The sequence below is a fragment of the Lissotriton helveticus genome, chromosome 1_1 (genome assembly GCF_964261635.1).
Source record: "Lissotriton helveticus chromosome 1_1, aLisHel1.1, whole genome shotgun sequence".
NCBI lineage: Eukaryota > Metazoa > Chordata > Amphibia > Caudata > Salamandridae > Lissotriton > Lissotriton helveticus.
The window spans coordinates 1602726735-1602749988 of record NC_136057.1 but is presented as its reverse complement, the minus strand read 5'-3'; the positions used below and the strand labels follow the sequence as shown (position 1 = coordinate 1602749988).

Genomic DNA, 23254 nt, shown 5'->3' with positions numbered 1-23254 from the left:
AATGCACTAAAGTGCATTTTTCTAAGTTTTCGCTATTTACCACGAAGTCAGACTTCGCTGTAAATAGCGGCCAAAAATTGCGAATTCGCAAATTAAAAATGGTTAATGAATTGCATTTAACCCCTTCGATGCTGATGACGGAGCGGTTCCGTCATCAGCATCGGTTGGGCTGTGCTGATGACGGAACCGCTCCGTCATCAGTACAGCCCTGGGGGGAGCGCTGGCGCTCCCCCCCTGGGGCATCGATCGTGGTGCTAGTACCTGGGGTGGCAGCGGAAGACTTTCTGCTGCCACCCGCTGGCCCCCCCACGCTTCCTGGTGACGTAGGCGCGTACAGCCGCGCCGACGTCATCAGAAAGCGCTGGACGCGCTGGAAGCCATTTGTTTCCAGCGCGTCCAGCAGAGAGGTGGGTGTTGTGCTGCTCCGGTGGGGCGGGGGGGGGGCGTTTTTCGGTGCCTTGAGGCATCGGGGGGGGAGGAAACTGTGTTTCCTCTCCCCTGATGTCCCAATGCACGGCATTCCTGGTGCACGATCGCGCACAGCGTCGCGATCGTGCACCAGGAATGCCCCACTAGACACCAGGGATTGTTTTTGGGCACATTTATTTGTCGAGGAAGCGACCCCTTGGGCAAGGGTCGCTTCCTGTTTGGGGGCCATAATATTTATCAGACTTTTCTGCCCCCCCTGTGCCAGATCGGCCGTTTTTTTGGCCGATCTGCACCCAGGGGGGACAGAAAAGCCCACTAGTCACCAGGGATTTGTTTTCATTTGAAAAGGAAGCGACCCCTTGGGGAAGGGTCGCTTCCTAGTGGCCCTAATTTTTTTTTAGACTTTTCTGCCCCCCCTGGGGGCAGATCGGCCATTTTTTGGGCCGCATCTGGACCCAGGGGGTGCAGAAAAGCCCACTAGACACCAGGGATTGAATTATATTTATAAAGGAAGCGACCCCTTGGGCAAGGGTCACTTCCTTAGGGGGAAAAACATTTTTTCAGACTTTTCTGCCCCCCCCCTGGGGCAGATCGGCCGTTTTTTTGGCCGATCTGCATCCAGGGGGGGGGCAGAAAAGCCCACTAGTCACCAGGGATTTGTTTACAATTGAAAAGGAAGCGACCCCTTGGGGAAGGGTCACTTCCTGGTGGCCCTTATTTTTTTTAGACTTTTTTAGCCGTTTTTTGCGCCGCATCTGGACCCGGGGGGGGGGGGGTAGAAAAGCCCACTAGACACCAGGGATTTTATTATATTTATAAAGGAAGCGACCCCTTGGGCAAGGGTCGCTACCAGGGGGCATTATAAATATTGTAGACTGTTCTGCCCCCCCCCCTGGGGGCAGATCGGCTGTTTTTTTACCGTTTCTGGACCTAGGGGGGGATAGAAAAGCCCACTAGACTCCAGGGTTTTTTTTTTATAGGGAGCGACCCCTTGGCCAAGGGTTGCTTCCTTGGGCCCATTTGTTTTCAAAAGTATGTTCTGCCGTGTCTTTATTTGGCCTCTCTGCCCTCCGTAGTGTTGCTTCCAGGGGGCCCACGTTTATAATGAGTTATAATCTTCCCCCCTTGGGGACAGACACCCCATTTGTGACATACCCTGTGACATAGCCTGTTGTAATGTGTGTTGTTTTTGTTTCTTCTAATGTGTATTGTTTTTTTTTCTCTTTAGATTGTTGCAGTGTGCGGTTCCGTTACTGGTGGTTCTGTTGTTCTGCTGTTTCTGTAGTTGCATGTGTTTGGTAAGAGACCTCTTTTATGTTCAATTTTAATGTAATTGTTTATTTTGCAAAGTGTGTAGTAGTACGAGTATGTTTGGTTTCTGTTTGTTGTGATTGTAAAACATGTTTTGCATTTGTTTTTGATGTGTCCTTCTGTAGATGTAAGTTTTTTTTTCTTCTTTCTAGTGGGATATCGTTGCCTATTTGCTGTGTCTTTGCAGAGTAGGTGCTGGTGAGTGTAGTTGTGTCTTGTAAGTGAATTGTATATTTTTTCTAAATATAGTTTTTTTGTGAAAAAGGCTTACATTTTTTATCTTACTTTGCGCAGTGTTGGGGTTGTTGAGTTGTTTGTGCAGACTCCTTTATTTGTAAGGATAATGGCTAGCCGCCGGATTACTGCTCAGCAAGTTGTTGGAATGCTTTTTGATTCTTCCTCTGACCATGGTCCAGAGACTGACTCTGATTCTGAGCCAGAGGTGGGAGGTGAAGATTCAGGTAGTGAGTTTTCTCTACACATGGCTTCATCTGATGATGAAGACACTTTGAGTGCTGATGAAGCTACTTTTGGTGTGGATGATGTGCCTGTGGTTGCGGAGGACATTGCTGTGCCTGTGGTTGCGGAGGACATTGCTGTGCCAATAGTGCGGCAAGAGACATCTGGGCTGCAGCCTGGGGCTGCTAGACTTCCAGTTGGTGTAGAGAGAAAAGAGGCAGCTGGGTGGCAGCCTGCGGCTGCAAGACTTGACGTTGAAAGTTCTGACCTCTGGGTTGCGCCAGGCATGGTGCAGCCGGCATTGACTGAATTTACTGGTGTTCCAGGGTGTAGGGTGAACACTGAAAACTTTTTGCCTATTGATTTTTTTAAGTTGTTTATGGATGATGTGTTTTTGGCAGAGATTGTAGAGCAGACTAATTTGTATGCTGAAAACTTTTTGAGGGTGAACAGTGCCAGCCTTAAGCCCCACGCTAGAGCTACCCAGTGGACTCCCACAAATTTGGAGGAGATGAAAAAGTTTTGGGGTTTAACTTTTTTGATGGGCTTGCTTAGGAAACAATCAATGGCTTCATATTGGTCTTCTAGTCCCTTGATGGCAACAGCTATTTTTCCGGCAGTCATGAGTCGTGATAGGTATTTGCTTCTGCTTCGGATGATGCATTTTGTTGACAATAGTCTTGCTTTGGCACGAGATCACCCTGATTGTGACCGTATTTTCAAGATTCGGCCTGTCATTGATCATTTTGTTGTTCGATTTTCTGAGATCTTTTATCCTGGGAAAGAAATTGCAGTGGATGAGTCTTTGCTGTTGTTCAAGGGCCGCTTGGTATTTCGGCAATACATTCCTAGTAAGAGGGCACGCTATGGAATCAAACTGTATATGCTGTGTGACAGGGAGACTGGATATGTCTCTAATTTCAGGGTGTACACTGGTAAGGAATCCAGGATAAACCCCCCTGGTTGTCCGTCGACTTTTGGAGTGACTGAGAAAATTGTGTGGGAACTTGGTCGTGGATTTTTTAACAAAGGCCATCATTTGTATGTCGATAACTTCTACACTGGTGTGCGGTTGTTCAGGGAATTGGCCAAAGTGGACACTGTTGCTTGTGGCACAATCCGCTCAAACCGTAAAGGTTTCCTAAAAGAACTTGTTTTTCGAAAGCTTGCTCGGGGACAGTGCAGTGCATTGCATTGTGAGGAGCTTCTAGCTGTGAAGTTTTCAGACAGGAGAGATGTCTACATGTTGACTACAATACATGATGAAAGCACTGAACCGGTGCCTGTTTGGGGTCAGGTTGCAGAATTGCGCAAACCTGTGTGCATAAAGCACTACAATAAGTACATGGGTGGTGTTGACAGAGTAGATCAGAGGTTGGAACCGTATGCTGCTCTTCGTAAGGCTTACATTTGGTACAAGAAGTGGGCTATCCATCTTTTCCACTTGGCAACCTTTAATGCTTTTGTTGTGTTCCAGAAATCTTGTCCCCAGTCAAAGATGACTTTTGTAAAGTTTCAGGAGTCTGTAATTGTCAGCCTTGTTTTAGTGGAACAGGCAAGTGTTCCTAGAGTTGGAGTGGTGGAGGATGTTGCCAGATTGAAAGATCGCCACTTTCCTGATACAATTCCTCCTACAATCTCAAAAGACTTTCCCAATCGGAGATGTAGAGTCTGTTGGCAAAGAGGTTTGCGGAAGGAGGTTTGTATGCACTGCCCCGACTGCCCTTCAAACCCCGGGCTGTGTGTACCTGCTTGTTTTAGATTGTACCACACGCAAAAGAATTTTTGGGAGTATCAATGAGTGGTAAAGTGAACTGATTGGTCTTTATTCTTTAAAACTTATTGTTCAGTTTCAAAGTTTGCATTTGTGTAGTCTTTTTAGATTTAGTTTTTGAGTTAGTAGATTTGTATCAATTTGCAATTTGTTTTTGTTTTTCTTTTATTTAAAAAAAAAACTAAACTCACCCCATCCTGAATTCCCCTGGGTGTCTACTTTTCGGAAATGTATAGGTTTGCTAGGTTTCCCTAGGTGCTGGCAGAGCTAGGGCTCAAAAACAAAAGGTAGTCTCTTTGTCCAAAAGGCGCAATATTTCAGTGGGAAATTGAGGTGCAACCACGTTGCGTTTTGTGCAATTTCATGTCGCAGCCACTATGCCTACCCACACAAGTGAGGTACCATTTTTTTTGGGAGACCTGGGGGAATGCTGGGTGGGTGGAAATGTGTTGATCCACGCAGATTCCAGAACTTTCCACCACAGAAATGTGAGGAAAATGTGGTTTTTTTTCTCAAATTCTTAGATTTGCAAGGGATTCTGGGTAACAAAACCTGGTGGTAGGCAGTCGAGTCACCCCATCCTGAATTCCCCTAGGTGTCTACTTTTCAAAAATGTATAGGTTTGCTAGGTTTTCCTAGGTGCTGGCAGAGCTAGGGCTCAAAAACAAAAGGTAGTCTCTTTGTCCAAAAAGCGCAAGATTTCACTGGGAAATTGAGGTGCGACCACGTTGCGTTTTGCGCTGTTTTGTGTCGCAGCCACTATGCCTACCCACGCAAGTGAGGTACCATTCTTTTCGGGAGACCTGGGGGAACGCTGGGTGGGTGGAAATTTGTTGATCCACGCAGATTCCAGAACTTTCCACCACAGAAATGTGAGGAAAATGTGTTTTTTTTGTCAAATTCTTAGCTTTGCAAGGGATTCTGGGTAACAAAACCTGGTGGTAGGCAGTCGAGTCACCCCATCCTGAACTTCCCTGGGTGTCTACTTTTCAAAAATGTATAGGTTTGCTAGGTTTCCCTAGGTGCTGGCAGAGCTAGGGCTCAAAAACAAAAGGTAGTCTTTTTGTCCAAAAAGCGCAAGATTTCACTGGGAAATTGAGGTGCGACCATGTTGCGTTTTGTGCTGTTTCGTGTCGCAGCCACTATGCCTACCCACGCAAGTGAGGTACCATTTTTTTCGGGAGACCTGGGGGAACGCTGGGTGTGTGGAAATGTGTTTATCCACGCAGATTCCAGAACTTTCCACCACAGAAATATGAGGAAAATGTGTTTTTTTTGTCAAATTCTTAGCTTTGCAAGGGATTCTGGGTAACAAAACCTGGTGGTAGGCAGTCGAGTCACCCCATCCTGAATTCCCCTGGGTGTCTACTTTTCAAAAATGTATAGGTTTGCTAGGTTTCCCTAGGTGCTGGCAGAGCTAGGGCTCAAAAACAAAAGGTAGTCTCTTTTTCCAAAAAGCGCAAGATTTCACTGGGAAATTGAGGTGCGACCATGTTGCGTTTTGCACTGTCATGTCGCAGCCACTATGCCTAACAACGCAAGTGAGGTACCATTTTTTTTGGGAGACCTGGGGGAACGCTGGGTGGGTGGAAATGTGTTGATCCACGCAGATTCCAGAACTTTCCACCACAGAAATGTGAGGAAAATGTGTTTTGTTTGTCAAATTCTTAGCTTTGCAAGGGATTCTGGGTAACAAAACCTGGTGGTAGGCAGTCGAGTCACCCCATCCTGAATTTCCCTGGGTGTCTACTTTTCAAAAATGTATAGGTTTGCTAGGTTTCCCTAGGTGCCGGCAGAGCTAGGGTGCAAAAACTACAGGTAGGCACTTTGCCATAAAAGGGTCAATTTGTAACTGCAAAATTGAGGTGTGACCACGTTGCATTTTGCGCCGTTTCCTGTCGCAGGCACAAGGCCGACCCACACAAGTGAGGTACCATTTTTATCGGGAGACTTGGGGTAATTCAGATTTGTAAATCAACTGTTATTACCAATTGAGCTTTCATGCATTTCTCCCTTTCAATGAAAGACATTGTGTAAAACAAAAATCTTTTTGAAAAATGACCAATAATTCTCATGCTAGTATGAGTATTCCCAATTTTGAAAATGTGCAATTATATACTGTTTCTGAACTCTATAATTTGTACCCAATTTAGAAATACATAGGTGTCTTTCATACAGATTTTTCCATGTATACATTTTCCAAGACAAAGTGCTCTATACCCAGTAAATGAAAAAACTACAAGTCCTATATATCCCCACAACCAGGAAGGTCTAACGGATGTAACGGTATATTGCTTTCCAATAGCTGTCAAAATTAGAAAAAGTTATAGATGAAAACGTTGAGACAAAAGGCTGTTTTTTTCAACAAATGTTCAATTATTCCAATATATAACTGTTAGTTTCTATAAAGAAACCTTCATGGATTTAGACAAATGACCCCTTTCTGAATTCAGAATTTTGTCTACTTTTCGAAAATGTACAGCTTGCCAGGATCCATTATTGCTTTCAAACTCATTTCTACCATTAACTGGAAGGAGGTGAAAAGCTCTAAAAATAGCAAAAATAGGCTATGTCCCAGAAAAATGCCAAAACTGTGTGAAAAATGTCGGTTCCCAGACAAAAGACTGTCATTCCCTAAAAGCTGAGAAAATGGAGATTTCAGCCCCACAAACCCTTTTTTGATAACATTTTCAGGGAAAACCCCAGAGGCTTTCATTTGCAGCCCGTTTTTCCCATTTTTCTGAAAAAAACAAACATTTCACTATATTTTGGTTAATTTCTGGGACCCCTCCAAGGGAATCCACAAACCCTTGGCCCCTTTAGAATTCACATGATGTTGGAAGAAAAGGACGCAAATTTGGCTTGGATATCTTATGTGGTCAAAAAGTTACAGGGGCCTAAGCGCGCACTACCACAAAACGCCAAAAAAAGGCTTAGCACAGGAGGGAAAAAGGCCTAGCAGCGAAGGGGTTAAGGAATCTCAAATAGAGATTCCTTAAATGCAATTCCTCGCAATTTTGCGATTTTACTATTAGCGATTTTTGCATTTGGGATGATGAATCCCAAATGCAAAAATTGCGCTCGCAAAGGGCCAGATTCTGAGAATCTGGCCCTTTGCAAGCGCAGTTTTCAATTATGAATCTGGTTGTATGTTTGGAAGGGGAGCGACCACTTGGTCAAGGGTTGTTCTTCTTGTGCAGCCTTATTATTATTTTTGAATTCTGCCCTCTCCTTTCGTGCAGATCTTTTTGGTCTTTTTTGAGTAGATTGGGCCTCAGGGTGGGTAGTAACATCAGAGTCACCTAGAAATAAGGTTATGTATGTGGTGGGAATCTGCTTCTGGGGTAAGGTTCGCTTCCGGGTGGTGGTGTTTTTTTTGCCTTTGTCACGCCTCCTTTCGGGGTAATATCAGTGTCTTTTGAATTATATTTTATCATTTTTATTTGTGTTTTAATTTATTTTCATGGTAGAGTCAATAGTTTCCTTTGCCTTGGTGGTGAAGCCTCTTTGTGGGTGCAGCTTTGGCATATCTGTAGTTTGTGGAGTTGTGTTTGGTAAGTAAATAATGTTGTAATCTTTTCATCCAATGTGTATCCTTTGCCAGTTTGCATATTTTTTTGATTGCTCTACTAATGTTTTACTTGTTAGCTTTGTATGTAATTGTCGTTCAAAGTAAAGTTTTGATTTGTTAACATTCTATACTGCCTTGTGATATGTGCAATGTGTTTTTTTTCCTTTACATTGGTATTTCTTTGGTGCTTGCTGAGTTTGGGCAGAGTTGGTGCAGTTGATCCTCAGTCTTGCTGTCTCTGGCAAGAGAGGGGTAGCATTTGTGAGTATATAAATCTTTGTGTGCTTTGTACTGACTGACTTTTCCTTCCAGCTTACTATATGCCAGCAGTTTTACTTTGTTTGATAAAGCCACAGTTTGTTTATTACTTATTTTACACAATGTTGGTTCTTGTTGACTTATTTGTTGTGTTACTTTTATTATTAAGTATTATGGCAAACCGCAGGTTGACCGCTCAGCAGGTTGTTGATTTGCTTTTCGAATCTTTCCTAATATGGTTCTGAGGTTGACTCTGAATCTGAGGCAGATGACGAAATATGACTGTGAAGTCTAGCAGTGAATTTTCTGTCTGAGAGAAATTATCTGATGATGAAGCCAGTACCAGTGCATAGGAAGTGCCTCGTTTAGAGGAGGACACTGATATGCTGATAGTGCAGCAAGAAGAATCTAGGTTGAAGTCTGGGGCTGAAAGGCTTCCCATCGGGGGTGCTGAACTCTGGGATGCCCCAAACATGAGGCAGCCTGTGTTGCCTGCCTTTACTAGTATTGCAGGGTGTAGAGTCAACACTGAAAACTTTTTGCCTATAAATTTCTTTCAGTTGTTTATGGACGATGTATTTTTGGATGAGATTGTTGACCAGACTAATTTGTATGCTGAACAGTAGTTGAGGGAGAGTAGTGCCAGACTTAAGTCCCACTCTGGAGCTAGCCGGTGGACTCCCACAAATCTGGATGAGTTGAAGAAGTTCTGGGGTTTAACTTTATTGATGGAATTGATAAAGAAGCCGCCACTGTCTTGATAGTGGTCTACAAGTCCCTTGATGGCAACAGCTATATTTCCTGCAACCATGACTTGTGATCAGTATATGCTACTGCTTCGGATGCTGTATTGTTTTGATAATGCTTCAGCATTGCCACACGTCCACCCTGATTGAGAATGTCTCTTCAAGATTTGGCCTGTCCTTGATCATTTTGTACATCGTTTTTCAGAGATCTATGTTCCAGGGAAAGAAATAGCTGTGGATAAGTATTTGGTCCTGTTCAAGGGCCATTTGATTTTTAGGCAGTTCATTCCTAGCAAGAGGGCACGTTATGGAGATGAATATGCTATCTGAAAGTAGGACTGGATATGCCTATAATTTCAGGTTGAACACTGGTAGGGATTCTTCAATTGACCCCCTGCTTGTTCATCCACTTTTGGAGTCAGTGAGAAAATTGTGTAGGAAACTGGAAGAGGATTTTTTAACAAAGGTCACAATTTGTATGTAGGTCAAACGAACATCAATTTGAGTCTTCGCAAAGAGGCGCTCATTGACCTTGGTTTGATCTGTTTCTGTCCTGGGCACTACTCCCAGCCACACAAGTGGGCCAGCATTGTTACTGGTATAAGTGGGAGAATGCTGGATGGAATTCTTGCTGATTCCAGATGTTTAATGTAGGAGGGATGGGTGGATATATGGCTTAGGAGGCTTTTCCGATTTGCGAATTTTGGCTTTTATTGATAGGATGTACAAACAAACAAATGGAAAGCTATTCCACAAGGAGTATGACGGGAGAGGAAGAGGTGGTCTTCCGGGTGGGGGTCTCTATAGTTGATATGATTGTCCCTCCCTATTCCCCCAGGTTCCTCAATGTGGATTCCGCCACCAGCTCCCTCAGGAATAGACAGGAAAATGTTGTGATAAGTATCAAATCTGTCTGCAATTTTGTTTGACCTTTATTAGTAAACCTGTGTCTTTTATAATAAAACCAGCAGGGTAAGGGTTTTTCTCCTGGATGGTGAACTAAGAGAAAAAGATTAATAACTAGGCTTTTTAGAATTCATAGGAATATTTTATGACAGGGCACTTTCCTTTTCCTTTTCCTGTCCTTTTCTTATCTGCAGGCTGTGAAGCCAGTGCAAGAGATTGCTGTGATGTGCCAGGGACTTCCCACAGACAGTAGTTAGCGGGTTTATTACTCCCTCTTCTAATCAGCAGCAATGCGTGGCATTAGTGCTCGTATATAAAATATCCTGTGCTTGTGGTGGGCGTTCACAAACGAGAATAGAGGCCATTTTGTCTTGCACTTTCTCTGCCAAACTTAAATAATTATCCCCAAGTAAAACCTAAACCCACCTCCATCTACTTGTAAATGAGCTTCGGTTTCTCCCCCCTGCCAGGGTTACTCACTGCACTGCCACAACTCTCAAGATTTGTGGCTGGCATCTAAAACGTCCTCTGTTGGCGTCCACCAGTCCTCACACCAGGACTCGGAGGGGTCATTGGTGGTGTTGGGTTCACTGGGTCTTTCCCTCTTCCATGCAATGATGCTGGGCACGTTCTCCTCTGAGTTAGGTCTGATATCTTCTTCAATGCGATAATGCTGCACTCTTGCACCGTTGGCGTCCTCTGCGCCGTTGTCCTAGTCAATCGTCCTTTTCTGTACCATTGCTCCACCCCTTGGTTTCTGAAATAAAAAAAATTCCCTGTTTGCGGCAATTTTGCAAGACTTGGCCTCTCCTCCACTCTAAAATCCTTCTTTTGTCTCTCTATTAGGTTTCAACAGCATTTTGCAGTGATCGAGAGAGGAGCCATGGAGATTTCTGCGGGTAAGTGAGGAAAACGGGTTGGGGCTGTTCCACATTTACGTCACAGAAATGCATGGAAAATGTGCAATTATAGGCAGAGTTTGAGTTTGCAAGGGATTCTGGGTAGGAAAACCTGGTGGGAGCCACACAAGCCACCCCACCTTGGATTCTCCGGGGTGTTTAGTTTAAAAAAAATGTACAGGTTTGTTAGGTTTCCCTAGCTGCTGGCTGAGCTAGGGCCCAACATCCACAGCTAGACACACTGCAAGAAAAGGTCAGTTTTCAATGGAAAAATATGATGTGCCCATGTTGCGTTTTGGAGCTTTTCCTGTCGCAGGTATTAGCCCTATAAACACAAGTGAGGTACTATTTTTATTGAGAGACTCGGGGTAATGGTTTGTCATAGGAAATACATTGCTCTGCAGATTCCAGAACTTTCCATCCCAGAAATGTGAGAAAAATGTATTTTGTAGTCAAAGTTTGAGGTTTGCAAGGGCTTCTTGGTAGGAAAACCTGGTAGGAGCCATACAAGTCACCCCACCCTGGATTTTCCTAGGTGTCTAGTTTAATAAAAATGTACGAGTTTGCTATGTTTCCCTAGGTGCCGGCTAACCTAGGACCCAAAATCCACAGCTAGGCACATTACAAAAAAGGGGTTAGGTTTCAGTGGGAACATTTTATGTGTCCATGTTGCATTTTGGGGCATTTCCTGTCGCTGTACCAGCCCTAACCACACAAATGAGGTGGCATTTGTATTGGTAGATTTGAGGAAAAGGTAGGTGGTACGAAATATTTTGCTCTCTGTAGATTCCAGAACTTTTCATCACCGAAATGGGAGGAAAATGTGTTTTTTTAAGTCAAGGTTTGAGGCTTGCAAGGGCTTCTGGGTAGGAAAACCTGGTGGGGCCCACACAAGTCAACCCACCCTGGATTCTACTAGGTGTCCAGTATTAAAAAATATACTGGTTTGCTAGGTTTCGCTAAGATCCAGTTTAGTTAGGGGCTAAAATCCACAGCTAGCAACAGTGCAAAAAAGTGTCAGTTTTCAGTGGAAATTGTTAAGTATTTATGTTGCGTTTAGGGCCCTTTCTTAATGTGGACACTAGGCCTACCCACGCAAGTGTGGTACCATTTCTATCGCGAGACTTAGCATAGTAGAAACGTAGTTATTACCAATTGTATTTCTCTGAATTTATGCCTTCCAAATGCATGCCAGTGTGCAAGAAAGAAGACATTTTAAACAACGACCCCTAATTCCCATGCTAGAATGGGTAACCACAAATTCAGAGATGTGCAAATAACCACTACTTCTAAACTCCATATCTTTAGCCCATTTTGTAAATACATAGATTTCCTTGATACCTATTTTTCTATCTTTATATTTTACCATATGAATTGCTCTATACCCAGTACACAATGAAAAACCATTGCAAGGTCCAGCTCAACTATTGGCTCTGGGTACCTTGAGTTCTTGGAAAAGCCACAAACACTATATATCCACGCAACCAAAAAGGGTCTATCAGATGCAATAATATTTTGCTTCTGTACATTGATGATCGTTATGAGAAGTTACCAATGAAAACGTTGTCACAAATGGACATTTTTTCCTACTAATTCTCAAAAAGTTTTATTTCAACACTTAGGGGTTAATTACAATGGCGGTCGGAAAGCATTTAGACCGAATCGGTCTCGGAATGGTTTCTGACCGAATCGGATCCGGGGAGTCCGACTGACCGATTACGATGCTTCCGGATACAATGCGGTTGGACTCCCATTTACTTCAATGGGGGCTTGTGTTCTGACCAAATACACAGGCTCCCATTGAAGAAAGGGGTGGTTGGGGAAAACCGTGCACCTTGTGGCGGGCACCCCTTGGTGCCCGTAAATCAAAAAGGACTAGCCTATTGTGAAATATTACAGGACTCAGAGCTGTATGACAAAGTGTAAACCATTAGGTTTTTTCATGAAGCCCTCGCCCACCAACATAGTTGGTGGCATGCTTCACCATCGGGCCCACCCAGTGACACCGAGTGTGTCCTGGGTGTGCTTCTACGCCTGAATACAGCGGAGCAGGTATGTAGCTGAGTGTGGTGACGTGAATAGTGATAGTTAAAAAGCTATACAGTAGTCCCAGTACCCGAAGGTTAATTAATCTTTAATAACTGGGCCTCTGTTCGCGTTTAAAAAGGCTGGTGGATTTGATAGGAGTATATATAAGGGCCTCCTGCATCCAGGTGTGGTCTACATGTTTCAGCCAGGCCTTTGAAGTTAAAACTGGCTTTCCTCAGGACCATTAAATAAGTGAAGGTGCAAGTACACAAGGGCTTAATACCACCTCCAGGCAGGCCATAGTGTCAGGGATCAATTCACTCTTGGAACCGCTGTCCCGGTACTGTGATTACTTTCTTAACCCCTTGGTCCAGCAAACCCCCACTTACATCAAAGACACCAAGCACCTCCTCAACACCATCAAGGACGAGAGCTTTGACCAGACCACCCAGCTCCTGGTAGGGCTCGATATAGAAAGCCTCTATACCAGCCTCCTGCAAGATGCCACACTCCAGGTCCTACATGATGTCCTCATGCAAACCCCATGGACATACCACACACCTCGGAATTTTATCCTAGATTGCGAAGCTCTGGCGCTCAAGGAGAACTACTTCGGGTATGAAGGCACTTACTACTTGCAAACCAACGGCACATCAATGGGCTGTGTTTTTGCACCAAGCGTGGCGGGACTGTATGTCCACCAGTTTGAACAGGAACACATAATGTCAATCACTAATCCATACTCAGGTAACATAAAAACATGGCTCAGATACATAGATGACATCTTCGTGATCTGGGAAGGTACCCAGGACACCCTGGCCACATTCCTCACCAGGCTTAATGGCCGTTACCCATACCTTAGGTTCACCAGTACCTCAAGCGCTACTGAGTTGGCATTCCTGGACCTCAACATCACAGCAAAACAAGGCACCCTTAACACCACCACCTACTACAAACCCACTGCGAGGAACTCGCTGCTGCGATTTGACAGCTTCCACCCCAGACCAATGAGAGAAAATCTCCCTTTCGGCCAGTTCTTGTGAATACGCAGAAAGGAACTGCAGCCAACTGACGGACTACAAGAAACAGTCAGCTGCCCTATCGCATAAATTACAAGAACGTGGCTACTCCAGGGCAGTCATTGCAAAAACCAGCCTGAGGGCATGCAACCAAAACAGGGAGGCACTTCTAGAAACAGTGACAAAAGACCCTGAATCACCACCAATGACATGTGTGACCACTTTTAACACAGCTTCCAACCAGGTCTCCAGCATTATCCGCAAACATTGGCGGATAATTAACTCAGGGACCAGAGAGTGGGAGACACACGCGTTTTGCATACAAACAAGCAAATAACTTGAAAGACCATCTGGTGTCCACACGTCCAAGTGCCAGCCCCAAACCCACAAACAACACTGTCCTCAACACCTGAGTCCCAAGAGTCACTGGCCATTACCCGTGCAACAACTGTAGCGTGTGCCACCTTACCCAACAAACCAACACACTTGACCTAGAACCCGGAAAGACGTGGACACAACGCCAACATACCAACTATAATTCCAGTAACGTGGTGTACCTCATCACATGCCCATGCGGCCTCCGCTACGTGGGCATGGCGACACGAAAAGTAAGGACCAGAGTGGTTGAACACAGGAGCACCATTAGGTGCAAAAAGAACATCAGCAAACTGACAGACCACTTTTTACAAAATCACCACACCCCCAATGATATGACCTGGATGGTCATCGAACAGTTTGACGCCAACCAACGCGATAACGATAAGATCCTTCTAACCAAAGAACAAAGATGGATCTACCGTCTGTCCTCAAAACATCATGGCCTTAATGATTCCATTTCATGGAGCTCTCTGAAACCGTAAGAAATGTGTTCACCTTCCTGCTGAACCTTACACATTGGGCACGATACCCCCTATTCATCATAATAGCATTAAGAAATGCGTTTTACAACCTCCCTTATACTGGCCACGTCATTCTCTCCCTAAGTGTCACTCCCACCCCTGGGGTGGCCCACCCAGTTATTGTGTTCCAAACTGTATATATTTTTAAACCCTTCCACACCTTCGTTTTTTAAATACTGAGCGAGCAAATTTGTTGGCATACACTCGCCAAGACTCTGAATCACTAAGCCTGCTGCCGGCGCCATCCCCTAGGCCCACGCGCAGGCACAGAGACGCTCCTCGCCATTCCCGCACTGTTGCAATGCAAGTATGACACAGCAAGAGCAGTCTCTCTTCTGTGTCCACCCTACCACATGTGATCAAAATGAAACCGGGCATTACTTAAGATCTACGGAGACCTCGAACCATTCTCTGGAGGTCTGTGATGGAACAACAGGTTCACCACAGGTCTTGACTGCCAGTACCGTGAGTAGCATGACAATCAGCAACAGCCCAGGTAAGCCATTTTTTTTTGCAGGTCGCTAACACCCCATGGCCCCTTCATTTTTTCAGGATCAAAACCTCTGCCAGGCTTCTCCTTGGGGTATTTGCGGCAAAACGCAAGTGTGAGGATACTTTTCCCTTAATGTACCAACCACTTATTTGTGTGTGATGCTTAAGTCTCTTAGCCCACCACAAATATATATTCATATCCTGATAACATTTACGTTGACCGTACCACCAATACGGTTACACTTTTGCCGCATTTTATCGTCTGCACTGCACCGTATAAATCGGCAAATAATGTCTTATTGTGATCATAAGCTACCATGCTAAGACTCTCTTCTGTATGTTTGTTTGTCATACATGTTGTATGTCCAGTTATGCTTAGTGAGGGAATCCCCCTCCCACACATTTAACACCTTAGAGAGTGCCCACTGTTATGAGTTGCTCTCTTGTCCACATAAATACAACCCTGAGAACCATCATTTATTAAAACATCCTTTATGGCACCCATTTTTTTTATTGATTTTATTTATATAATCCATACTAATATTATAAAGAGAGAGCCCAAACCTTTGAGGCGGGTAATCTCAGTAACCACAGCACCAATCACAACACCCAATACAGCGTTGGAAAGGGCAGTTGCAGCAGAATGACATAGGCTATGCAGACGGATAAAATAATGTATTAAAAAAATTGCAAACAACTACATCATTCAGAAGGCCGAGGGCCAAAATAACATCAAACAGGAAATGATGTAATAATGTGACTCACTATATTGAGACTGAGAGCCTGCAGCCAAATTGATCGTGAACAAGGGATATGCTATCCCGAAACGCGTAGATTTGTGCCTGCCTGCTTGAGAAACTCCATGCTGTGAGGATTAAATAAAAAAGCACATAAGTGAAGACAAACGCGAGTTTGTCCCGTTTTTCTCCCAGCTGGGGGAATTGGTTGTGGGTTTAAATGCGGCGTGGTTCTGCCGAGGGGATTTACAAACCGGCGAGAGAGTGCTGCAAATTCTGGCGAAAAGGAACCGAGGGGTATCAATATATATCGTCCGTGCCCTCGCCCTCGCCTTTATTTAATCCTCACAGCATGGAGCTCGGACAGGAGGTTGGTGCGGTATGGGGACCCGAGGGGGTGCTTTGCTCTACAGGACACATCAGGACATTGGCCGTGTCCATTTTCCCTGACTCGCCTGTGCAATTCTACCGGCAAATTGGTTGTGACCTACCCCAGCATCGCCCAGTACCGGAACGGTGCATTCTGGGACTTGCGGTCCATTGCCACACAGTGGTCAGCAACCAGGGTGATGTTTCCACTTGGAGGGGGAGTCATTGGGCCTCAACCAATCAGAACAGAGCGGGACTTATTTTCTTGGGAATTGTGCACGCCTCCTGTCATACTCACCGGGCACTGAAGAAGGCTTCCATGCCGAAATGCATTTGCCTGCTATGTGTGTTTCTTATGAATAAAGCGGCCTCCTTAATGTTCCCCCGCTGTGGCTTCCACTTCTTTCGTGCAAAGGAGGTGTTTGTGGAATATATATATATTCATGTGATCAAGGCCTCTGTGAAGGCCGAAACGTCATGCTGAGGTGTGCCGTCTCCCCGATGAAATAAAATACACTGCTCACCTGCACTTGGGTCTCCTCTCTTCTTCTGCGCTGCGGTATCCAGGATTGGGCTCCAGGCGAGAGCAAGCAGGGACTGTTTCATATATATATATATATATATATATATATATATATATATATATATATATATATTGATTACCAATCCATTTCCCTCTGATGAAAGGAAGGCACTGACTCCGTGTCTTTAACTCAAGAAAAGTTTTAATCCGACATGCTGCACAAGACGCGTTTCGGCGGAAGCCTCCGCCTTGCTCACTTAACTCTGCAGTGAATGGCATACATATATATAACAAACAACATGCTGACACATCAAGAGCAGACCTTACATCGTGATAGGCTGTTCGTAGTCATAGTAACCTATGAGTCATGGTTAAACACACTAAATCATAGACACGGAAGATTCTGTAGTTTTTAAGACAAGTGCCCGTGATCCATCCTATGACACCCGCGGAAAGTGACACATGCCAAGTATAGAAACGTTGTCATCTCGATGCTGTTAACAATATCACTGCATGAGACCTGTAACAATATTATTGCTTATGTCTGATTACCGTTTCTACCATAGTTAACATGACTGCGAGCTAATGCTGACCAATTAAGCCTCATTGTGCATTACATAACATATTGCAGTTCATGTTGGCTCACTATGGTGCAAATATAATATATCTTGGTGTTTACTTCACATCACATCCTCTCCAAGTGGAGTTTTGCGCTGCATGTATATACATTTTGGTATTTATGTATACGCTTAGCATTTGCACCAGTCATCCGCTTATGCTGTGTATGGCGTACTACACAGTCCCATTGTATTTAGTGTGTGTCAAACATGTTGAAACATAACATTTGCCCAAATTATAACCAACTAATATATTTTGAAATTATTTATACAGTGCAGAGGTAAAAAATAGGATTGGGATCAACTAGTCGGGAGGGGTCCTACTCTGGATCTATAAATGGACAGTTAAGGCTTCGTCTGAATTCAATCCATTCGGGATTTTTGAATTTAACAAGATTATATATCTTGATTCAAGACGTCTTAAAGCAAGTCTACGGTTTCCACCCCTTGGATTTTTAGGGACACTGTCTATAACATAATAGGATATATGTTTGATATTCCCATCATGTTGAGTGTTTATGTGTCTGGCCACAGGATATGTTGGATCGTTATTCGTAATGGCACGTAAATGTTGGAGAATTCGCACATGAGCTTGGTGGATAGTGCTCCCAACATAGCGTTTGCCACAGCTGCAGACCAGAACATATACGGCATACTCCGTTTTACATGAGTAGCCGCCCCTGATGGTATAAGGTTTGTTCCTAAATGGTACAATGACCTCCTTCGTGTTCAACCCTTGTTTACAGGCTTTGCACTTCGTGCATTTCTTAAAGCCTCTTTGTGGAGGGGGCCAAGTGACTGGTTTCTTCAGTATAGGTGAATTACACACTAACTCGTCACGCATGGATTTGGCCTTCCTAAATGTTAAACTAGGTCTGGGTCCATTCAGGTGCCCTATTACTGGGTCATTTTTAACCAGGGGCCAATGTTTTTGCAATATTTTTCTGACCCGGTTGTGGTACATATTGTAGCCAGTTATCATCCTGGGGGGGGTTGTGCCTGCCACCTTTACTGATATCGTTGTATTCTCCAAGTCCTTGGGGAATAACAAGTCCTTCCTGTTTTTAGTTTTACATTTACTTTCAGCTTTTTTAAGGGTTTGTGATTTGTATGCCCCTTTACTTAACCTCTCAAATAAGTCTGTCTTAGCTTTAGTAGCTCCTTCCACTGTGCTACAATTGCGTGTCATACGCAAGCATTCCGCATAAGGGATTGACTCTTTGAGTTTGGTAGGATGGAAACTTTGTGCATGAAGCACTGCATTACCTGCTGTTTGCTTTCTGTAGGTTCTTGTCTGAATTTTGTCATTCTCTACAAAAATTTCTAGATCTAGAAATTGGAGCATTTCCTTGCTGGTAGTGCAAGTGAATTTCAAATTGAGGCTGTTCTCATTTAGGTCTTTGGCAAACGTCTCTGCATTCTCAATAGTACCCCTCCAAAGGATAAAGATGTCGTCAATATAGCGTTTATATAACACCACATTCTCAGACATGTTCACCTCGTGTTTGACGGCTAAAACCTGCTCCTCCCACCAGCCCATATGCAGATTCGCATAGCTGGGGGAGAAGCAAGTACATATATATTTTTTCCACAACACTGAGTTTCAATTGTGATTGAATAACACAAACAACTATCAGAGATTAAAGAAAAATCCCCTCAACGACCTAGTCATAGATCTTAGTTTGAAACTAAGAAACTGGAAAGAAGAAGGTTTATTGACGGAACAAGAGATGAAATTCTTGCAAAATGAAACACCGGTAATGCCTACCATGTACTTTCTGCCGAAGGTGCACAAGACATTAAACAACCCGCCTGGGAGACCGATCATTTCCAGTTGCGATTCATTGTACCAGAATGTCTCAGTATTTGTAGACAGTGTATTAGCACCCATGGTCACCTCATTAACATCATACATAAAGGACACGGGAGATTTCCTACGAACATTGATGAACACCCAATGGCAGAGTAACTACATGCTAGTAACAATTGACGTGGTGTCATTATACACTTAAATCAATCATGACATAGGACTCAAGGCGATGAAATATTTTTTAAAACAAAAACCAATCGCACAATTGAAGTACTGTAATATGATCCTAGACATGATTGAGATGTGCCTTAGGAATAACGTCTTCCCGTTCAATAAGGAGATTTTTGCACAAAAATGTGGGACGGCCATGGGAGTGTCCTTCTCTCCAAGCTATGCGAATCTAGTGATGGGGTGGTGGGAGAAGACCATAGCTTGGAGAGAAGAAAACGACTGCCACACAGCCAAGGTAACCCTTTGGCTGCGATTTATTGATGATCTCTTTCTTTTGTGGGATGGCACAGAGGCGGAGTTTTTGATCTATTTTAACATCTTGAACAACAATGACGTTGGATTGAAATTCACCTATAGTATAAGCTCTAAGGAAGTTGTGTTTCTAGACACTAGAGTATATGTGGAAGCAGATAAAATTGAAACCACTGTTCATCGTAAGATTACAGCGACCAACAGTATCTGACATGGGAAAAGCTTCCATCTCAACAGTGTCAAGAAAAATATTCCCTATGGTGAGTTCATCAGAATGAAAAGGAACTGTTCCAATGATAAGGAGATGAATCTAAAATTCAAAGATACAAAAAACCGCTTCTTAAAAAGAGGATACAAATATAATGAAATCAGACAAGGAGAAATGAAAGCAAGAGCAATCAAAAGGTCTGATACCCTCATAATGAAGGAGAATCAAAAAGAGGAAACATCTGCAAAGGAACCAATAAGAATGGTCATGACATTCAGTAAAGAAAGTTCAATGATACGCAAGTCTTTGAAAAAATACTGGAGCATCCTAACCAAAGATCCCGACATCGGAAAACAACTGGGAAAATGGCCACAAATCTCCTACAGAAAAGCTCCATCCCTATCGGACAGATTGGCGAACAGCCACTTTGTCAATAGACGTCCAGATACATGGTTTCAAGAGCACCAAAAGGGGTTCAGTAAATGTAGCCAGTGTAAGGCGTGTAAAATCGGAAAGAACATAAAGAATATCATGGATCCACAAGGGAAACTTTTCAAAATTGAAGAGAAGATTACATGCAATACTACACATGTAGTATACTGCCTAGAGTGCGAGTGTGGCAAAAGATACATCGGCAGCACAACTTGCCCCCTTAAGAAAAGAATTTTAGAGCACACCAGGGCAATACAAAACAAGGATCTAACCTATGCTACGTCGAAACACATGCTAACACATCCTGGCAAAACTTGGGAAAACATGAGTTACTTTGGAGTAGCCACAATTCCTATGAATGAACGAGGAGGAAACCAAACTCTAAAATTGAGAATATTGGAATCAAGATTAATCATAAGATTCAAGACAAAGAGCCCGATGGGCCTGAATGGGGATGAAGAGCTATATGTTCATCTCTGAATGGAGAGAAAAGAAGAACAACTAATTATACTTCCTTTAACATCAAGAAAATTCAAACACAATGATAGAAGTGGGAAAAATGAAGCAGTAAACCAGAAAATCAGGGAATTTTAGAGTTTTATAAAAAACAGAGAGAAGAAAACTATAAATGAGCACTTAGCTCTAAATAGAATGAACTAACTCACCAAAACTCGGATGATCGCATTACACCAAAAGAAAACAATCTTCTCCATCTCCAAAAACAATATACGGTCACTGAGACCGTTACGAAATATTAAGGACACAAAACATCAAGAGGGAGTGAGCGATTATAATATAATCACCTGAAATTGACTAAAAATCTAATCCCACACCATCATTGCTGAATGTATGTATAATAGAAAAATTGCAAATGTAAGAAAATGAGAAAACAAAAAGTATATTTTCCACACTTTTGGTGAACTCACATGAAACTACATATCCCACAATGCATCCTTAAGTGTAACTGTGGAAAACATTTATTTAACAGAGAAAGAGACAATGGACTATTGATAGATTGCCCCGTGAACAAGTCCTGACGGGTGAAACGCGTTGGTGAAGGGGATAATGGCACTGAAATAAATCGTTAAATTTCATGTCCGTGGAGTGCGTGTGTTATTTCCGGCGACATTGGTAAAGTATATATATATATATATATATATATATATATATACGTATATATATATATATATATATATATATATTTTTCACGAACAGAAGACCAGCACTCCGTATTCAGAATTAAACTAAAGGTTTATTTAAGACACTGTTACAAGCCTACGCGTTTCGAACCAGATGGTTCCTTTTCACGGCAGTGCCGTGAAAAGGAACCATCTGGTTCGAAACGCGTAGGCTTGTAACAGTGTCTTAAATAAACCTTTAGTTTAATTCTGAATACGGAGTGCTGGTCTTCTGTTCGTGAAAAATAACTCACGGGATCCGGTCCTGGTCCCGAACCCAGCACCAACTTGTGGAGTTCCCTCTGCGACAGGATCAATCGTGAAAATATATATATATATATATATATATATATATATATATATCCATACTAATATCATAAAGAGAGAGCCCAAACCTTTGAGGCGGGTAATCTCAGTAACCACAGCACCAATCACAACACCCAGTACAGCGTTGGAAAGGGCAGTTGCAGCAGAAGGACATAGGCTATGCTGACAGCCACCATATACATTTAAAAGGTAAAAGAACTGTGCCAGCAAAGTAGTCCCTTGTGGGCGTGTCTACGTTCTGCTGTGGGCGTGTGCTGGGGGGCGTGACAAACGCTGTGGGCGTGTGGTACGTTCTGCCCTTCATGCCATGTGAGTCGTAATTGCGCCGCATCAAGGGGCACACTCGGGGCGTGACACGCTGGGGCCGTGACAAACGCTGTGGGCGTGTGTCCGCGCTGTGGGCGTGTGTCCGCCCTTCATGCCATGTGAAGTGCCAATTACGCAATTGTGCCGTATCAAGGGGCACGCTGGGGGCGTGATAAACGCTGGGGGCGTGTGCTACGTTCCGCACTTCATGCCATCTGGGTCGTACATTAATCAGATCGTCTGCTGTGGCCGTGTGCTGGGGGCGTCACAAAGGCGTTCACCTCGAAGCGTGGTGAGTAACCATTCGCAAGACTCCCTTAGGGGACTGCCCGTTGTCTCACACATACTGCGTCTGAAAGGGCCGAACGCAGTGTGTGGCTTGGCCTGGGTGCGTCTAAAAAGCACTCGGGCCAAAGAGCGTCGGTGTGGGTCATAAAAATATAAGAACAGCGGGAAACAATCATTCAAGACTCACACAATTCTAATTGTTAGACGGTCGCCGCTGGCCCTCAAGCGGGGGCACACGTGACTGAGCGTGTCTGCGGGGACAATTACTGCAGCCTCTCATGCGCTGTTACTGAACTATCACATTAAACCAAATTACACGCGCCTGCTAACCTCAGCCAGGGCTGTAGCCGGGCTCAGGCGGCGGATCACTACACTAATTACATGCGCTTGCTAACATGAACCAGGGCTGTAGCTGGGCCTCAAGCGGGGGACACGCGCCTGCTAACATCAACCAGGGCTGCAGCTGGGCCTCAAGCGGGGGAACACACGAATGACCGTATCTGAATACACACATTACACACATTCTATTTCATACCTGGACAACGTCGGGACAGGCTGCTAGTGGTTTTATATAACACTTGTTGACATGCCCCTTTTAGCAGGGTCACCCCCAGATTTTCTGTATTCTGTTGCTGAACCAGTTTATTTATTTTTTAAGTCTCCTCATAACACCTCAGGTTAAAAAACCATCACCTCTTTTTGTGCATTTATGATGATCAAGTATCCCAGGTCTCTTACAACTGCCTGTGATAAAACATTCTTTGATACCTCTAGCGTAAACAGGATTGTTCAAGTATGTTGAATTGTAGGTGTAATCAACGGACTGCCTATCCCTCTATTTCGAGCCTTCCAAGTACTCCCTCTCCTAATGAACCCGTTTTTGTTGGCTTTAGGACTCTTTTCCCTGCTAACCAGTGTTAAAGTGCTTGTGCTTCTTAAAACATGCTACATTAGGCATCTACCTGAGTGGTACATTTAACTTATTTGTAACCAACCACCTAGTAAATGGTACCACACGCGCTTTCGTCAGGTGGGAGCGGTCGTGCTCCCCTCATCCCGGCCACTGGATGTTGACACACCACCACCTGAACAGGAGCACCCTCCTCTCAATATCGATGATGGGGAGAGACCGAGTCCCTAAATCAACCGTGGCTCCAACGCAAACTAAAATGGACCAATACACCA

At 43.9% G+C, this 23254-nt stretch overlaps 1 protein-coding gene across 7 annotated transcripts in view; it reads right to left on the bottom strand.

Annotated features, from left to right (window-relative positions):
• Positions 1-23254, bottom strand: part of AMHR2 (anti-Mullerian hormone receptor type 2) — a 1194741-nt gene that overhangs the window by 216172 nt on the left and 955315 nt on the right. Inside the window, exon 11 of one of the 7 annotated variants that reach the window (XM_078687690.1) lies at positions 9851-10211. The exons of the other annotated variants lie outside the window; for them this stretch is intronic. Coding sequence (XP_078543816.1) covers positions 10167-10211 — 45 coding nt within the window. The 3' untranslated portion in view covers positions 9851-10166. Of the gene's footprint in view, positions 1-9850; positions 10212-23254 lie in introns of those variants that run through there. 7 annotated transcript variants of the gene reach the window in all.